The sequence below is a fragment of the Lathamus discolor genome, chromosome 6 (genome assembly GCF_037157495.1).
Source record: "Lathamus discolor isolate bLatDis1 chromosome 6, bLatDis1.hap1, whole genome shotgun sequence".
Classification (NCBI taxonomy): Eukaryota; Metazoa; Chordata; class Aves; order Psittaciformes; family Psittacidae; genus Lathamus; species Lathamus discolor.
In genome coordinates, this window is record NC_088889.1 from 51,905,899 (window position 1) to 51,918,957 (window position 13,059).

Genomic DNA, 13,059 nt, shown 5'->3' on the forward strand with positions numbered 1-13,059 from the left:
AATTATTACTCTAAGAAACTGCCTTGAGCTTTGCATTAAAAGGTAAGCAACCTACTCTAAATCTTACTAGGTAAGGTTGAAATGCTGAAGTATATTGATGAAACACTTAAAAACTAATAAATTAGGGTAGCACTAAACTTTATTTTTGTTTACCTCATTTAATCTTTTTAGCTTTTTGTCTGCTATCTATTTCAGCCCATGTGGTTAGTATTGAAGCAGAACTGTATGTCTCAAAAAATAACTTGTGGCCTTCATGGAAAACATAATTTGTCAGCTAAAGTATTTTCACTTTCTTCTGAAATCACAGGGCTATCTCTTCATCTCTGTGCTGGTGAACTCTAACAGTGAGCTGATTCGCTTAATAAACAACGCGATCAAGAACGATCTGGCCAGCCGCAACCCCACCTTCATGGGGCTTGCTCTGCATTGTATTGCTAATGTGGGTAGCCGGGAGATGGCGGAAGCTTTTGCTGGAGAAATTCCAAAAATACTTGTAGCTGGGTAGGTATGACTAATACAACAGCAGTAAACCTTAGCAGTAGCATTGCAGCAGCTTAATCTATGCTTAGACCTATACAGCCCTGGGTTTGCAGTGCAAATACAATTCCCAGTAACTCAGATACTTTGATATATTTGAGCATGGAGTTACTTGTATAAATGTACAACAGGGAAATTAAGACTATGTTGGTATCTTGAATAGGGTTTTACCAGCTTTGTTGTGATCCGGTTTTTGTTCTGTATAAATGTGTGTGGTGAACACCCTGAAATGTGTATGTTTTAATTTCCTTATCTCTCCTGTTGGGAAAAAAACCCCACAAATGAACCTAAATACATGTTTACACTACAGATTGTTATAAACTGAATCTCTTATTTAAATGGTCCTGACTTCATAAGGAACTTGAGAATATTCCCTAGTGTGAGCTTTCTTGCTTCCTCTACTGGCCATGTAAACAGCAATTCCTGTAAAAGGCAGATAGTCACAACCAGTTTTTTAACTTTACCTTCATATATCTAGAAGTCTGTTAGAGATCTGGCAAATATTTGGAACTGTAATTAAGTAAATCTAAAGTGAAACTTGTGATTGATTGCAGGGCTAATTTATTTTGAAGTGTAAAATGTCCAAGTGCAAACATTGCATTTAAACTCACGTATGGGTATGAAATGTTCTGGAATATGTGTGGATCTTGTTTTATAGCTAATGACTTATGCAGCATGTTATGTTTTTATATTAATATAAGAACTCTACTCCAAATGTCAAGTACTGGAGCTTACAGGTGTTGGAAATGTGATTGCTTGTGCCACACCATTTCTGACTGTGTGATGTGCACTGTCTGAGTTGGTGACAAGAAGGATATAACTTCATATGTAGTTGTGGCAAAAGTCTTAAGAAATCTGTTGGAACTCTTGAAGTAGTATCTTTATAATGCCACACTTCGACACTGTTACTGTTTTGCAGAGCTGAAATGTAGTATGGGTCAGAAAGAAAAGATTAAGGAGTTAGCACCTGATGCTCAGTGAGTCTGGTCTGATCAAAGAAATAGGTGGAATTACAGGATAGATTCTCCCCCTTTGCAGATATGTAATTCTGTATGTAAGGGTGCATGTTCAGAGGTGGTATGTTCTGAGGCCCTGTCAGGATTGTTGCTGTCCTGTCCTGCCCTTGGCAGGTGTTGTTCTCTATGTAGCATAGGGAAAAAGACACTGTGATGATGAGTCATGGGTTTTGATCAGATTACCTATAAAAGGTTATGAAAATTTCACTTAGGGTCATCAGTTGCAGAAAGAGCACAGCACCTTCAGTTCAGACTTGTTTGAACTTTGAGATGTGTTTATGTTCTGAGATGAGTTTGCAGGGCCTCATTTCTTCTGCATTTCTAAGAGAATGTAAGTAAAATTTATATGTGTACATGTCATGTCTAAGTGACCTGTGCATAATGAGCACTGCCATTACATTTGTAACTTTAGTGTTGCTCCCTTAGCTTGCTTGTAACTTGGAGGGAGGGAGTAGGCAGGGAGAGGAGGAATAGATTTGTATTTTGGTTTGGTTGTTGGTTTGGGTTTTGTTTTGGGGTTTTTTTTGTGTGTGTGAGGGTTTTTGTTGTATGGTTTTTGTTGGTTGGGTTTTGGTTGTTTGTGTGGGTTTTTTTTTTTTTAAATAAGGTACAATTTGATTTCATGGAATATTGGTAAATTCATAAAGAGTAAGTGGACTGAACCCCTACCGTGGATCTAGAGGTTTCTGAACATTTAACCAAGATTGTACAGTATAAACTCTCAATGCTAGTGCTCTGTAAAATTTTAGCCATTGCTTGTACAACTTACAAAATGCTTAATTGACTCCTTTTGTGAAAGAGAGTTCATTGAACTAGAATAGTAGCTCTTACAGGAGTCCATTTTTGTGCCAGCAGCATGGATGGCAAGGTGAATAGATTTGTGGGTTGCATTTTTGGTGGTAGCTGGCTGATTTGCTTGCTAGTTGTGGATACCGAAGCTGTTGAGTAGTTAATGATTTGTATCTGATATGCAAGACCTGTTAGGGGATCCAGTTTTTGTTGTGTGCATGATAGATAGAGTGTACCTTAACTGTTTGAGTCCATTTGGAAGAAGCTTGATCTTGTGGTTAGATGAGCTTGTGTACGTGTAATACATTGCATAAATAGTAGATTCATAAATGACTTTCAAATCTGATAAAAAGATGTGAAACATAACTCTAAGTTGCAAAGAATCATTATAGGGACTACTAGACAAGTAATGGTTGAAAACTTGGCTAGTTAAATTTACCGGACAAAATTAAGAACATCATAGTAAGAATTTAGTGATCTTCTTTTTCAGCTTCTGGTGGAAAGATTCACATCCTGGCTAGAACGTAGTCAGTGCAAAGACTAGCGTAATACTAGCCTACAAGTATTGCTGTGATTTCATCACTGTCTTTTAAATCCACTTTCATGTTGTGCAGAGATACTATGGACAGTGTAAAGCAGAGTGCTGCCTTATGCTTGCTGCGTTTGTATAGAACTTCTCCTGACCTTGTCCCCATGGGAGACTGGACGTCTAGAGTGGTACATCTCCTCAATGACCAGCACCTGGTAAATCAGCTTCCTTGTGCTGCTTGGGCCTACTATATAGAGAATGATGTTACTTCTGCTGTGAAGTACACTGTTAATTTATTTCTTCTTGAATCTTTCAAGCAAGTGGGTTGCTGTTTTCTTCAGGCTTAGGGAAGGAAATGGGAGCCATTGTCCTTTTTTAGTTGCTGTGTATATTAATTTTTAGTAAAGTCTTTTAACTTGCTTTTTCTTGGAAGTGTAAGAATGATATGCACAAGTCATTTTACAGTGACTGTAAACAAATTTATCTTGTGCCTTGCAATCCTAAGTCATATTGCGTAGGTGTAATACTAACCTATTGTTCTAGATTAGAGGGTTGGTTTTTTTTTTTCCCCCACTGTTAAGTTACTTTATGAAGTAAGGCTGTTAAGACCTGTGCTTCAGCAGTAATAAGTGTGCCTTAGCCTGCAGTAATATACGATGTTTGTGTTATGAGAAGCCATCTCCATGTTGGATTGTCAGAATTTTCCTTGATTATCTGCTGTATCCTATTTCTGCTAATCATCTTTTGCTTGTGTAATAAAAGTTTGCATCCAGGCTTTATTTTAATGCAGCTCTGTTATTTTAGATGTACTATCCAAACATGAGACAAAGCTAATAGAAACATAACATTAAATGTTCTGCAAGTATGGCAGTTATGTTGTTGAAAATCCTGTTGGATTTTGAAGATGTGTAATTAGTTTAATTGCTAGCCAAATAAAGGGCTTTTTAATGTGGGGCTTTACTATGGGGACAAACTTTTGTTTTGTTGTATATTTAAAAAATACGGGAAGTGAAAGGTGTTAACGGGCAGTATCTTAAACTGTTACAAAATTGAAGGTATTACATTGTTGTGTTTTTTTTTTTTCTAGGGTGTGGTTACTGCAGCTACAAGCCTGATCACCACTTTGGCACAGAAGAACCCAGAAGAGTTTAAAACTTCAGTCTCCTTGGCAGTATCTAGATTAAGCAGAGTGAGTCCAATGATAACCCTGATAATACTTCATGGTTGCTTAATTTGCTTGACTTTCTAGGTCAGGTTAGTTTAGTGTACCGTTAAAAGTGAAGATGATTCAGTTTCAGTTCATACAGCTGGTTCAGCTAACCTTATTAACACTTTTTGCTTACCAGGGCAGAAAACTGTATTAGCTTGCTCAAACTTTGTTGATAGAAAAGGAGGAAAAAAAATCCATGAAGGGGGGTACCCCAACTGAAACCTAGTCCAATCTTATCACGCGTCAGTACACATATAAAGTGATTCTGTGAAAACTTTGTTCTTTGTTCTGCAGTATAAATATTCCTAAAGGTGTTGGCCCTTCTGCTTCAGTTTGTCATGGTTTTGTGCTAGAATTCTAAGTTCATCAACAGTAGTCAACTATAACCCTTTATTTAGGGTTTCTGTTGGCTGCATCTGTGAATTCCTGGACCAAAGAAAATCAAGCTTCCAATTAAATGTTCTGGTGTTACAAGATGGTCATCCCCATTCTTAAGAAAAGCAAGTATGCTTTCAGGAAGACACTTCTTAGACTGTATCTGTAAAACTGAACTTCTGTTGCTAGGGAACCTGATGGTTCAGTCATAGTATGACAACTTGCACCTAATTAAATTAATTAAGCATTGCTATTGGGATAGATCTGTAAGCTTCTGTCGAAGGTAACCTACAGTGTTCTTTAGGTTCTTTTCATGATTGAGCATCGCTTCAGTAGCTGATGTCTTGACTGCTTATTTTACAGATTGTAACTTCGGCATCTACAGATCTTCAGGACTATACATACTACTTTGTTCCTGCTCCTTGGTTATCTGTGAAACTTCTGAGGCTGTTACAGTGCTACCCACCTCCAGGTAATGGATTGGTCATAGCAGTGGTCATCTGTTTATGCAGTACATTATCTCCAAAGAGCTGCTGTTCTAGAGTTACCGTAACTTGGAGTGCAAGCAGATTGTGTTAGGACAAGGGTACTGAAGTCTGTGCTCTTGGGTGTTTCAGATTATTTAAATTCAACAACAGAATTCAAAAGGCCGCATAACTTAGAGCAGAGTGTCAAACCAGCATGCATCTTACAAACCAGTTGCAACCGCCATTTTAAGTATTCTTTAATATTATCAACTATATTAAAGCATTGAAATACATTACAGTGCAGATCATGTTTGGCTTTTATTTTCAACTGTGGCTTAGAATTCTTTTGCCAACTGTGTATTGGGGGAGGGTGAACTGGTTTTAATGTATCGGAACACTTCAGTTTACTCAGTTTTAGGAAGGTGGAAAGCCTAAGGTAGCAATTAGGGCGCTGAGCAAAATGAAGTTGTCCAACGGCTCGTTCTTCTCCAGAAGACCCTGCGGTACGTGGTCGTCTAACAGAATGCCTGGAAACTATTCTTAACAAAGCGCAGGAGCCACCAAAGTCAAAAAAAGTACAACACTCAAATGCGAAGAATGCTGTGCTGTTTGAGGCAATAAGCTTAATTATACATCATGACAGGTGAGCTATGAGAACACTTCTGAGATAATTTTTTTAAGTGAAAAGCTGTGGCTTTGTCTTGAACACTAAATGGAATTTTACTGGGGGAGAAGGGAGGGAGAGCAGAAAGTGGAGTTTGCTTGCTAGATTGGAACACAACCACAGCAATGGGAGTTGAGCAGTATTAATGAACTGTGTTGCTGTCAGCATATTTTTTTTATCACTTTGTTTCTTGCTGCTTTTTTTTTCTTGTTTTGGTTTTGTATTGACCCCACCACTCTAATCCAACAGAGATTATTTGCTCACAGTGTCTGATTTTTTTTTTTTTCCTTTCACCAGCAGGGCATTCTAGCAGACACTTTGAGGCATTTTAAGAAATTTCCACTGCAGAAATCATATTCTATATTTGGATGTTCTCAAACCTATTGCTTTTAACCCTTTCACTTTCTCTCCTGTTCTGTGCAGTGAGCCAAATCTACTAGTCCGTGCCTGTAACCAGCTAGGTCAATTCTTGCAGCACCGAGAAACTAATTTGCGTTACCTAGCACTGGAAAGCATGTGCACGCTTGCCAGCTCTGAATTCTCACATGAGGCTGTGAAAACACACATAGAAACAGTTATCAATGCATTGAAGGTAAATATTTAAGTGTGCAGTCTGTTTTGAGTGTTGTCTTCTCCCCTGCCTCAATGCCCTCTCTCCTACTTCCCCAAGTCCCTCATCCCCAGTTAGTACAATAATACCTGTGGGCCAAATGAGTTATTCGCAGAAGTTTGCTCTAGGGTTTTTTTTCTTTAATCCTGCAAAATCTTGCTGTGCTGGTAATGATAGAGGTCAGTTTCAGTTTATTTCTGCAACTTGCTGGTAAATCTGATACTTGTGGCTGTTGTAACACTTTATGTCCTGAAGCTGTAGACTGAAGAGGAATAAGTTTTTCAAAATGTGGAATTTCAGAGTGGAGAATGCTGGTGGGAAGACTGTTATATTACTGTCTTCCTGGTATTAAAAACTGTTCCTTCGCTGCAATAGCTTATGGAAAGAGGCAGAGCATATCAACTTCCACTGCAGGATCAGAAAGTCAAGAAAACAAAGACACATTCTCAGGCCATGTTTCTATGAATAAGCAAAAGCCAAAAGAGGAAAACTGATTTGTATGTAAACTTATTTGCACACTTCAGTGTTCACATGTATTTTCTTTCAAGCACATTCTGTAGCATATTATATTTGTCTGACTTCAAAAGTCAAATCTACCTGAGCTTCTGTCGATACAAGGCAAGCACAGCACTGAACATTCAGGTAGCTGGTTGCTAATTGGCTTGTTGGCAGCTTGACAGTTTTTGCCCTTTTATTAGTGCATTTGTGGCCAGTGGTCCCAGTTACTTGGTGCACAGTGAACCAAAAACTCATTCACCCTAGTTAGTATTATAGCGGAGTCATCTGTACAAACTCCCTCATCCTTCCAGCACTTGCGCAGATTTGAATATGTGTACTACAGAAACAAAACCTGATGATTTAAGTTTTGTAATATTATCTAAAAGTGGGAAGCTGTCTGAGTTTTCAGTGACCTCTTTCTAGGTGACTGAAAGTGAGAATACTGTAAGAAACTCACAACTTACATGAAGGGTATATCCCAAGTTCATTCTGTCTGAAAGATTATGAAAATGCATTTGTCTTAAATTTCACTGTGGATTATAGTAAGTTTCATTTCTTCAGTAAGATGCATGAACTTTCCAAATAAGATGAAATAATTTTGACTTGCTGTGTGTCTTTTTCAGACTGAAAGAGATGTAAGTGTACGACAAAGAGCTGTAGATCTACTGTACGCAATGTGTGACCGAAGCAATGCCCAACAGATTGTGGCTGAAATGCTGAATTACTTGGAGACTGCTGACTATTCCATTAGAGAAGAAATTGTGAGAGATTTCTGTTTCCTTATTTTTTCATATCTGTCTTTGGTATCATAAGTATCATTATTGATTGGGATGCTGGATAGCCTGTGATAGAGGTTCTTTTTCATAGTGGTTTAAAAAAATAACCAAAACCAAACAAAACTCCAACCCCATAAGTTTGTAGTCAACAGCAAAGTATATTCTTCATACAGGTCAAACTAATGTTGTGGAGGAACCCTTGGGAATTAGGAATTTTAAAACCTGATCTTTGTCTCAGAGCATTGTATATAAAACTAATTATATCAATGCTTGAGTAAATATCTCTAGATCTGAAGGTTATGTGCTACTCTACTCAACTGCTTAATATTCAAATATTAGTATGATAAATACTTTCTTTTAGGTAGAACTTCATACTGTATATGCTGTGAGAGCATCCTCTCAGTCTAAGGATTCCCTAACACAATAAGCTATCATGCCTCTCTCAGCTGATTAGATCTCCTTCCTTCCAGTAGGGAAAAAAAAAATGCAAAACTTGAAATACTTAACAACCTTCCTAGAATGGTAGCCAAAACCTGTACTTACAGCAATAATTAGCTTAGGTGCTAATGTGTTTTTTTTTTTTATTGGAGAAGTTAACATAGAATGCAGTGTTAGTTGATTTATCTGTTGATTTACTGTCTTGTTGATGTTGGCAATCTACCCTGACTTTAGCAGATAATGTGAATTTTGTTCTGTTCATTTACTGCTCTTAAGGAAATAGGTCTCTATAAACACACATGATAAATTATGTAGAGGTTTCTTCCTATGGTGATTGTTTGCTTTAGGGTACAGGAATTCTCAGTATGACCTGAAAGCCATCTGTATTTTTGGTGAATCTGGTTTGTATCTGCTAGATAGTGTTTCCATTTTGGGGGGGGGGGGTGTGGGGAAGGGAGGCAGAAGGGTTGGTGCTTTTCTAGAAAACAAAAGATGTTCAATAAATTGTTTAGATGCAACACGCTCAACTGCATTATAGGGAAAGCATTATGTATCTGGCAACTGGTATGTTCTAGCACAGAATTTCAATGTTTTCTTTCACCTTCGCCAAGGGAGCAATTGAGGTGTATTATGGTGTATATGAAAGTTCGTTTTGATACACAGCTTATAGTAGAAGCTAGTCCACCTTCTTTATTTTCTTACATGTGCCCAGGTTCTGAAAGTTGCAATTCTAGCTGAGAAGTATGCAGTGGATTATACCTGGTATGTGGATACAATCTTGAATCTGATTCGCATTGCTGGTGACTATGTCAGTGAAGAAGTGTGGTATCGAGTTATTCAGATTGTCATCAACAGGGATGATGTTCAAGGGTATGCAGCAAAGACTGTTTTTGAGGTGAGAATAACTGTTTTCAATTTACTTTCAAAATGAGGTAGGAATTAAATAGAGTGTGATCTAGCAGGTATGTGTGCTTCCCCGTGTTAGGGAGGAGTAAAAATATGACCCTGAATATTGCAACAAAATACTGCTGAAGCGTCCCATAAAACTAGCATAATTGATTTTTTTCAGAGCGAGAGACAACATTAAGTTGATGAGAAGCTTCTCTAGCTTAAGTGATATCAATACACCTAATACTGTTCTGGTCTTGGTGAAGAAGGGCAGGGTGGGTTATGCTGGATTTTTGCTATGTTGGTGAATGGCACTTAATGAAAGGCTTAGTAAGGAAATTACTATACCTAGAAAATTACTGAAATGTAGTAAAAATGGAAGCATTTTATAGGGCAGCTTTTTTTTATTTTATTTTTATTTTTGTGGGTTTTTTATTTTGCTTGGTTTTTGGTTTGTGAGGTTTATTTTCTGGTTGTGGGGGTTTTTTTGTTTTTGTTTGCTTGTTTGGTTTGTTTGGTTTTTTTTCTTTATATTTTCTGCATGTAGGAGTTCAAAACATTCAAAATAACTAGCTTGGTCTTTCTGGAAGCATACACCCATTCCTTCTGTTCAGGATCTGATAAAACAGGAATTTTAACTGTTAAAGGAGAACGCTTTCAAATGTCTGGCCTTGTTGCTCTGACTTCATTTGGAGTCTTTATATGAGCTTTCCATTTCTATTTCCCTTCTGAATGTTTAAGCTGACTTTCAGAACTCATACTTGCTATGTGTTTCTCAATATTCATTAAAGACAGTATTTTTTATCTTGGACAACTTCAGCACATTCTTGCAAGGTTTATATGAAGTAAGCTAACATCCTTCTGACACCCCTAAAGATGTGAAGGAAACAAGCAGCTGTATTTATCCTCAGAAGTCCACAGTGTTGCTAGATGGGCCTAAGAGCCCATTACTTGAGCAAGTTATACTTACATTAGAGAGTCTTTGGAAAGTTGTGCCACCTATTGTACTTTTCTCATAAGTGCTCTGTAGTGCCTAGACCTATGGTCTGTTCTTACAGGTGAGTAGGCAACTGGACATGCAAGTGACAGAAAAGATCTTTTTTGATACGTTACAGGTCAATGACTAGTAATATGTTCTTACAGGCTCTCCAAGCTCCAGCGTGCCATGAGAACCTTGTAAAAGTAGGTGGCTACATATTGGGAGAATTTGGAAATCTAATAGCAGGTGATCCAAGATCAAGGTAAAACACCTTCTAAAATACCGACTTGAAGTAGTAACACTTTTGGGAAAGAATCTTTGTCTATTTAATATTCACAAAGGCCACTTAATAAATTATTCAGCTCTTGCTAGTAATGTATTAAGAACTATCATGTCTACATAAACTGAACAAATTATTTTTCTTCCCATCTTTTAAGTCCCCTTATCCAGTTCAACCTGCTACATTCCAAGTTTCATCTGTGTAGTGTTCCTACCCGAGCTCTGCTTCTGTCTACATACATCAAGTTTGTGAACCTGTTTCCAGAAATCAAAACTACGATTCAAGATGTATTGCGCAGTGACAGTCAGCTGAAGAATGCTGATGTTGAGCTGCAGCAGAGAGCTGTTGAGTATTTGAGGCTCAGTACTATTGCCAGTACTGACATATTGGTAGGTATAAAGATTATTATTTTCTTTTTCTATGCAGACCTCTGTTAACAAGTAAACTTCAGTAGAGCTCACCTGATTGCTCAGAAATCTTAACACAGGATGCTTTTAGTCTACCAATTCAGTTGCAATCGTCTGCTAATTTAAAGCTAAAATCAAAGTTGTTAGTGCTTTAGCAGGACAAATGACTGTTAAAGCATGCCAGTCTCAAGCATGGAAGCCAGTGAAAGCCAGCATGGTGCAGGGGCCTGCAGTTTTCAGATAGCAGACAGGTTCGTGCTTTGGTTTGAGGACTTGATGGTGGACAGGAAACTTGTCTCTAGAAGTTCAGTAGTTTAACCCAATGCTCTTGGGTCTGGCCAGAGCATGGCATGCTTAGTCTTGATAGCTAGTAAAAACGTAGGTCTGACTAGATCCTTTGATTATCTGTGGTTTCAGTCCAGGTCTGCTTGACTTAAGAACCATTAGGTCTGCTATGATCTGATTTTTTTATTTTGTATTTTTTGTTTAATAGCACTGTAACAGGGAAGTGATAAACTCCTGCTCTCATAAGCAACTGTTCTGGGAGGACTTCAGAAAGCTTTAATATTTATTTATATATTAAAAGCAAGTCTAATCTGTCCCTGTAAATAAACTGCATAGGCATTTTCTGTGTGGATAGTTACTGCTGTTTTTGCCTCATGCAGCCTGTAAGGGTGTATCTGTTCAAAGATGAAGAATCTGGTTTGGCTTTTTCTGTAAGTTCAACTAATGTGCTTTTTTCTGTGATAAGGCTACAGTGCTGGAAGAAATGCCTCCTTTTCCAGAGAGGGAATCTTCTATTTTGGCTAAACTTAAGAAGAAGAAAGGGCCGGGAACAGTTACTGACCTGGAAGAGATCAAAAAGGAGAGGAGCTCTGATATGAATGGAAGTGCTGAACCTGCTTCTGTCAATGCCAGTGCTGTTGTGAGTTTAAAAGCTGTTCTTTCATGAATTTAGACACTGTGCAAATAAGAATAGTTTCCTTAAAGTGGCTTTTGTGGGGGTTTAAAACTCACCTCAAATTTAAGACTATGGATGTTTTCTGTAAAGTAGCAGGGGAACATGCAACTGCCTTTCTCCCCACTGCTTGCTTGGATACAGTTTTCCTTTGAGAGTCTTCTCTAAATGGGGACAAACTGCAGCCAAAAAAAAAAATACCTTTTATGTTGTTACTTTGAAAAAAATATTGCTGTAAGCTTAGAAATGGGAATTTCTTTGCTCATAAAATTGCAGCTAGGGTGAGATGATAAAATTAACGTATTTAAAAGGAGTAAGCTGAATTTCAAACTATCAGCTTTGTCAAACATGGGAGATATCTTGCATCCTGTTCTGGGCTGTTTTTGCTAGAAGCAGACAACGCTTGACAATGCGGATGTCATAAACCTAATGTAATGTTGTTACTGTTTATTTGACAGTACTGTTTGAGTTCAGTTGTGGTAGGTAAGGCCAGTTGTTTCTTCTTAGTTAAAGTTTTTAATTTTATTGTCAATGAAAGCTGGTTGAGTGAGTTGTTCCCATAATGCAATACTTGGTTTTAATGACTAGCATAACTTGTAATTACATTTGAGATGTAGTAGTAGATAACCTAAGAGGAGGAAATATTGTAGCACACTCCCTGCCCAGTTTGTTAAAGCATAATCCTTTAACTCTTAGTCACTGCAGTATGTGAGAGTAGATGTTCCAAGTGCAACATCTTTGAATAGACAGAAATACTTTTCCAGCAGAAAAGATGCCAAACTTTCTTCACATGCCAAATTGACTGAGGTGCCTGGCAGTTAAAATTGTGTTATGCTTTGAGCTTCATTTCATGGGTTGCAGCCATGTAAGAGACTGTGTTGTTGCCTTCACCAGTGGCTTTGGTGTGACCCATCTTAAGTGCCAAAAATATCTTCCGAATTGTAGCTCCATCTGTTTGTTCTCAGTAGTTCTTACCAATTGGCTTCTGAATTTTTATTTTTTTTTTTCTGGGGAATTTTTTGTCATACTGCATATTAAATTCAGTCTTTCGAGTATATAAGAACTTTTGTGTTGACTGACAAAACCAAAATTTCAGACTCAATCCAAGTGCATCTCATGTCTCAACTTCAGCTTATCTTGTAGGCTCCAGATGTCTAATACATGAGCATGTTTTTTAACAGTCTGTGCTTTGTTCTTGCACATGAATTGGTATGTATGTGTGGCCTCCGTTGCATGAGTCCATATCCTCACTACTCCTTTTTTTTTCCTCTCCGAGGGGATAAAAAAATCTGAAGGTGTTGAACTCTCTACCTCTAGTGTTTGCAGCTTGAACTAGTTACAGGCTTGGCTCTTTTTGCTGGTTAGGTTTTATGTTGTTTCTAAGGTTTGCCAAGCTTCAAAAACCCAGGTCTAAACTCAGTTTCACAGGTGCTGTGATGTTTTCATTCAGGTTTATGTGAAAGCCACTGCCTTTCTTGCTGGATTCTTCATGAAAGAAAAGCAACACTTTCTGAATTTTATTCTCTACAGTCATTAATCTCCCTTGAAATTCAGAGGGGAGAAAAGAGGGGGTGAGAAAAATTGTCGTGTTTCTTCTGCAGAACCTGATTCTGCAGATGAATATTTTTTATTATACAG

General features: G+C 37.8%; 1 protein-coding gene across 2 annotated transcripts in view; it reads left to right on the top strand.

The window, feature by feature from the left end:
• Positions 1–13,059, top strand: part of AP2A2 (adaptor related protein complex 2 subunit alpha 2) — a 45,381-nt gene that overhangs the window by 23,786 nt on the left and 8,536 nt on the right. The window contains exons 4-14 of one of the 2 annotated variants that reach the window (XM_065682677.1): positions 308–501; positions 2,957–3,086; positions 3,959–4,060; positions 4,820–4,928; positions 5,416–5,566; positions 6,011–6,179; positions 7,319–7,456; positions 8,622–8,804; positions 9,941–10,038; positions 10,214–10,445; positions 11,215–11,388. In XM_065682677.1, the coding sequence (XP_065538749.1) occupies positions 308–501; positions 2,957–3,086; positions 3,959–4,060; positions 4,820–4,928; positions 5,416–5,566; positions 6,011–6,179; positions 7,319–7,456; positions 8,622–8,804; positions 9,941–10,038; positions 10,214–10,445; positions 11,215–11,388 (1,680 nt within the window). The remainder of the gene's footprint in view (positions 1–307; positions 502–2,956; positions 3,087–3,958; positions 4,061–4,819; positions 4,929–5,415; positions 5,567–6,010; positions 6,180–7,318; positions 7,457–8,621; positions 8,805–9,940; positions 10,039–10,213; positions 10,446–11,214; positions 11,389–13,059) is intronic. The other variant, XM_065682678.1, reaches the window with a different exon arrangement.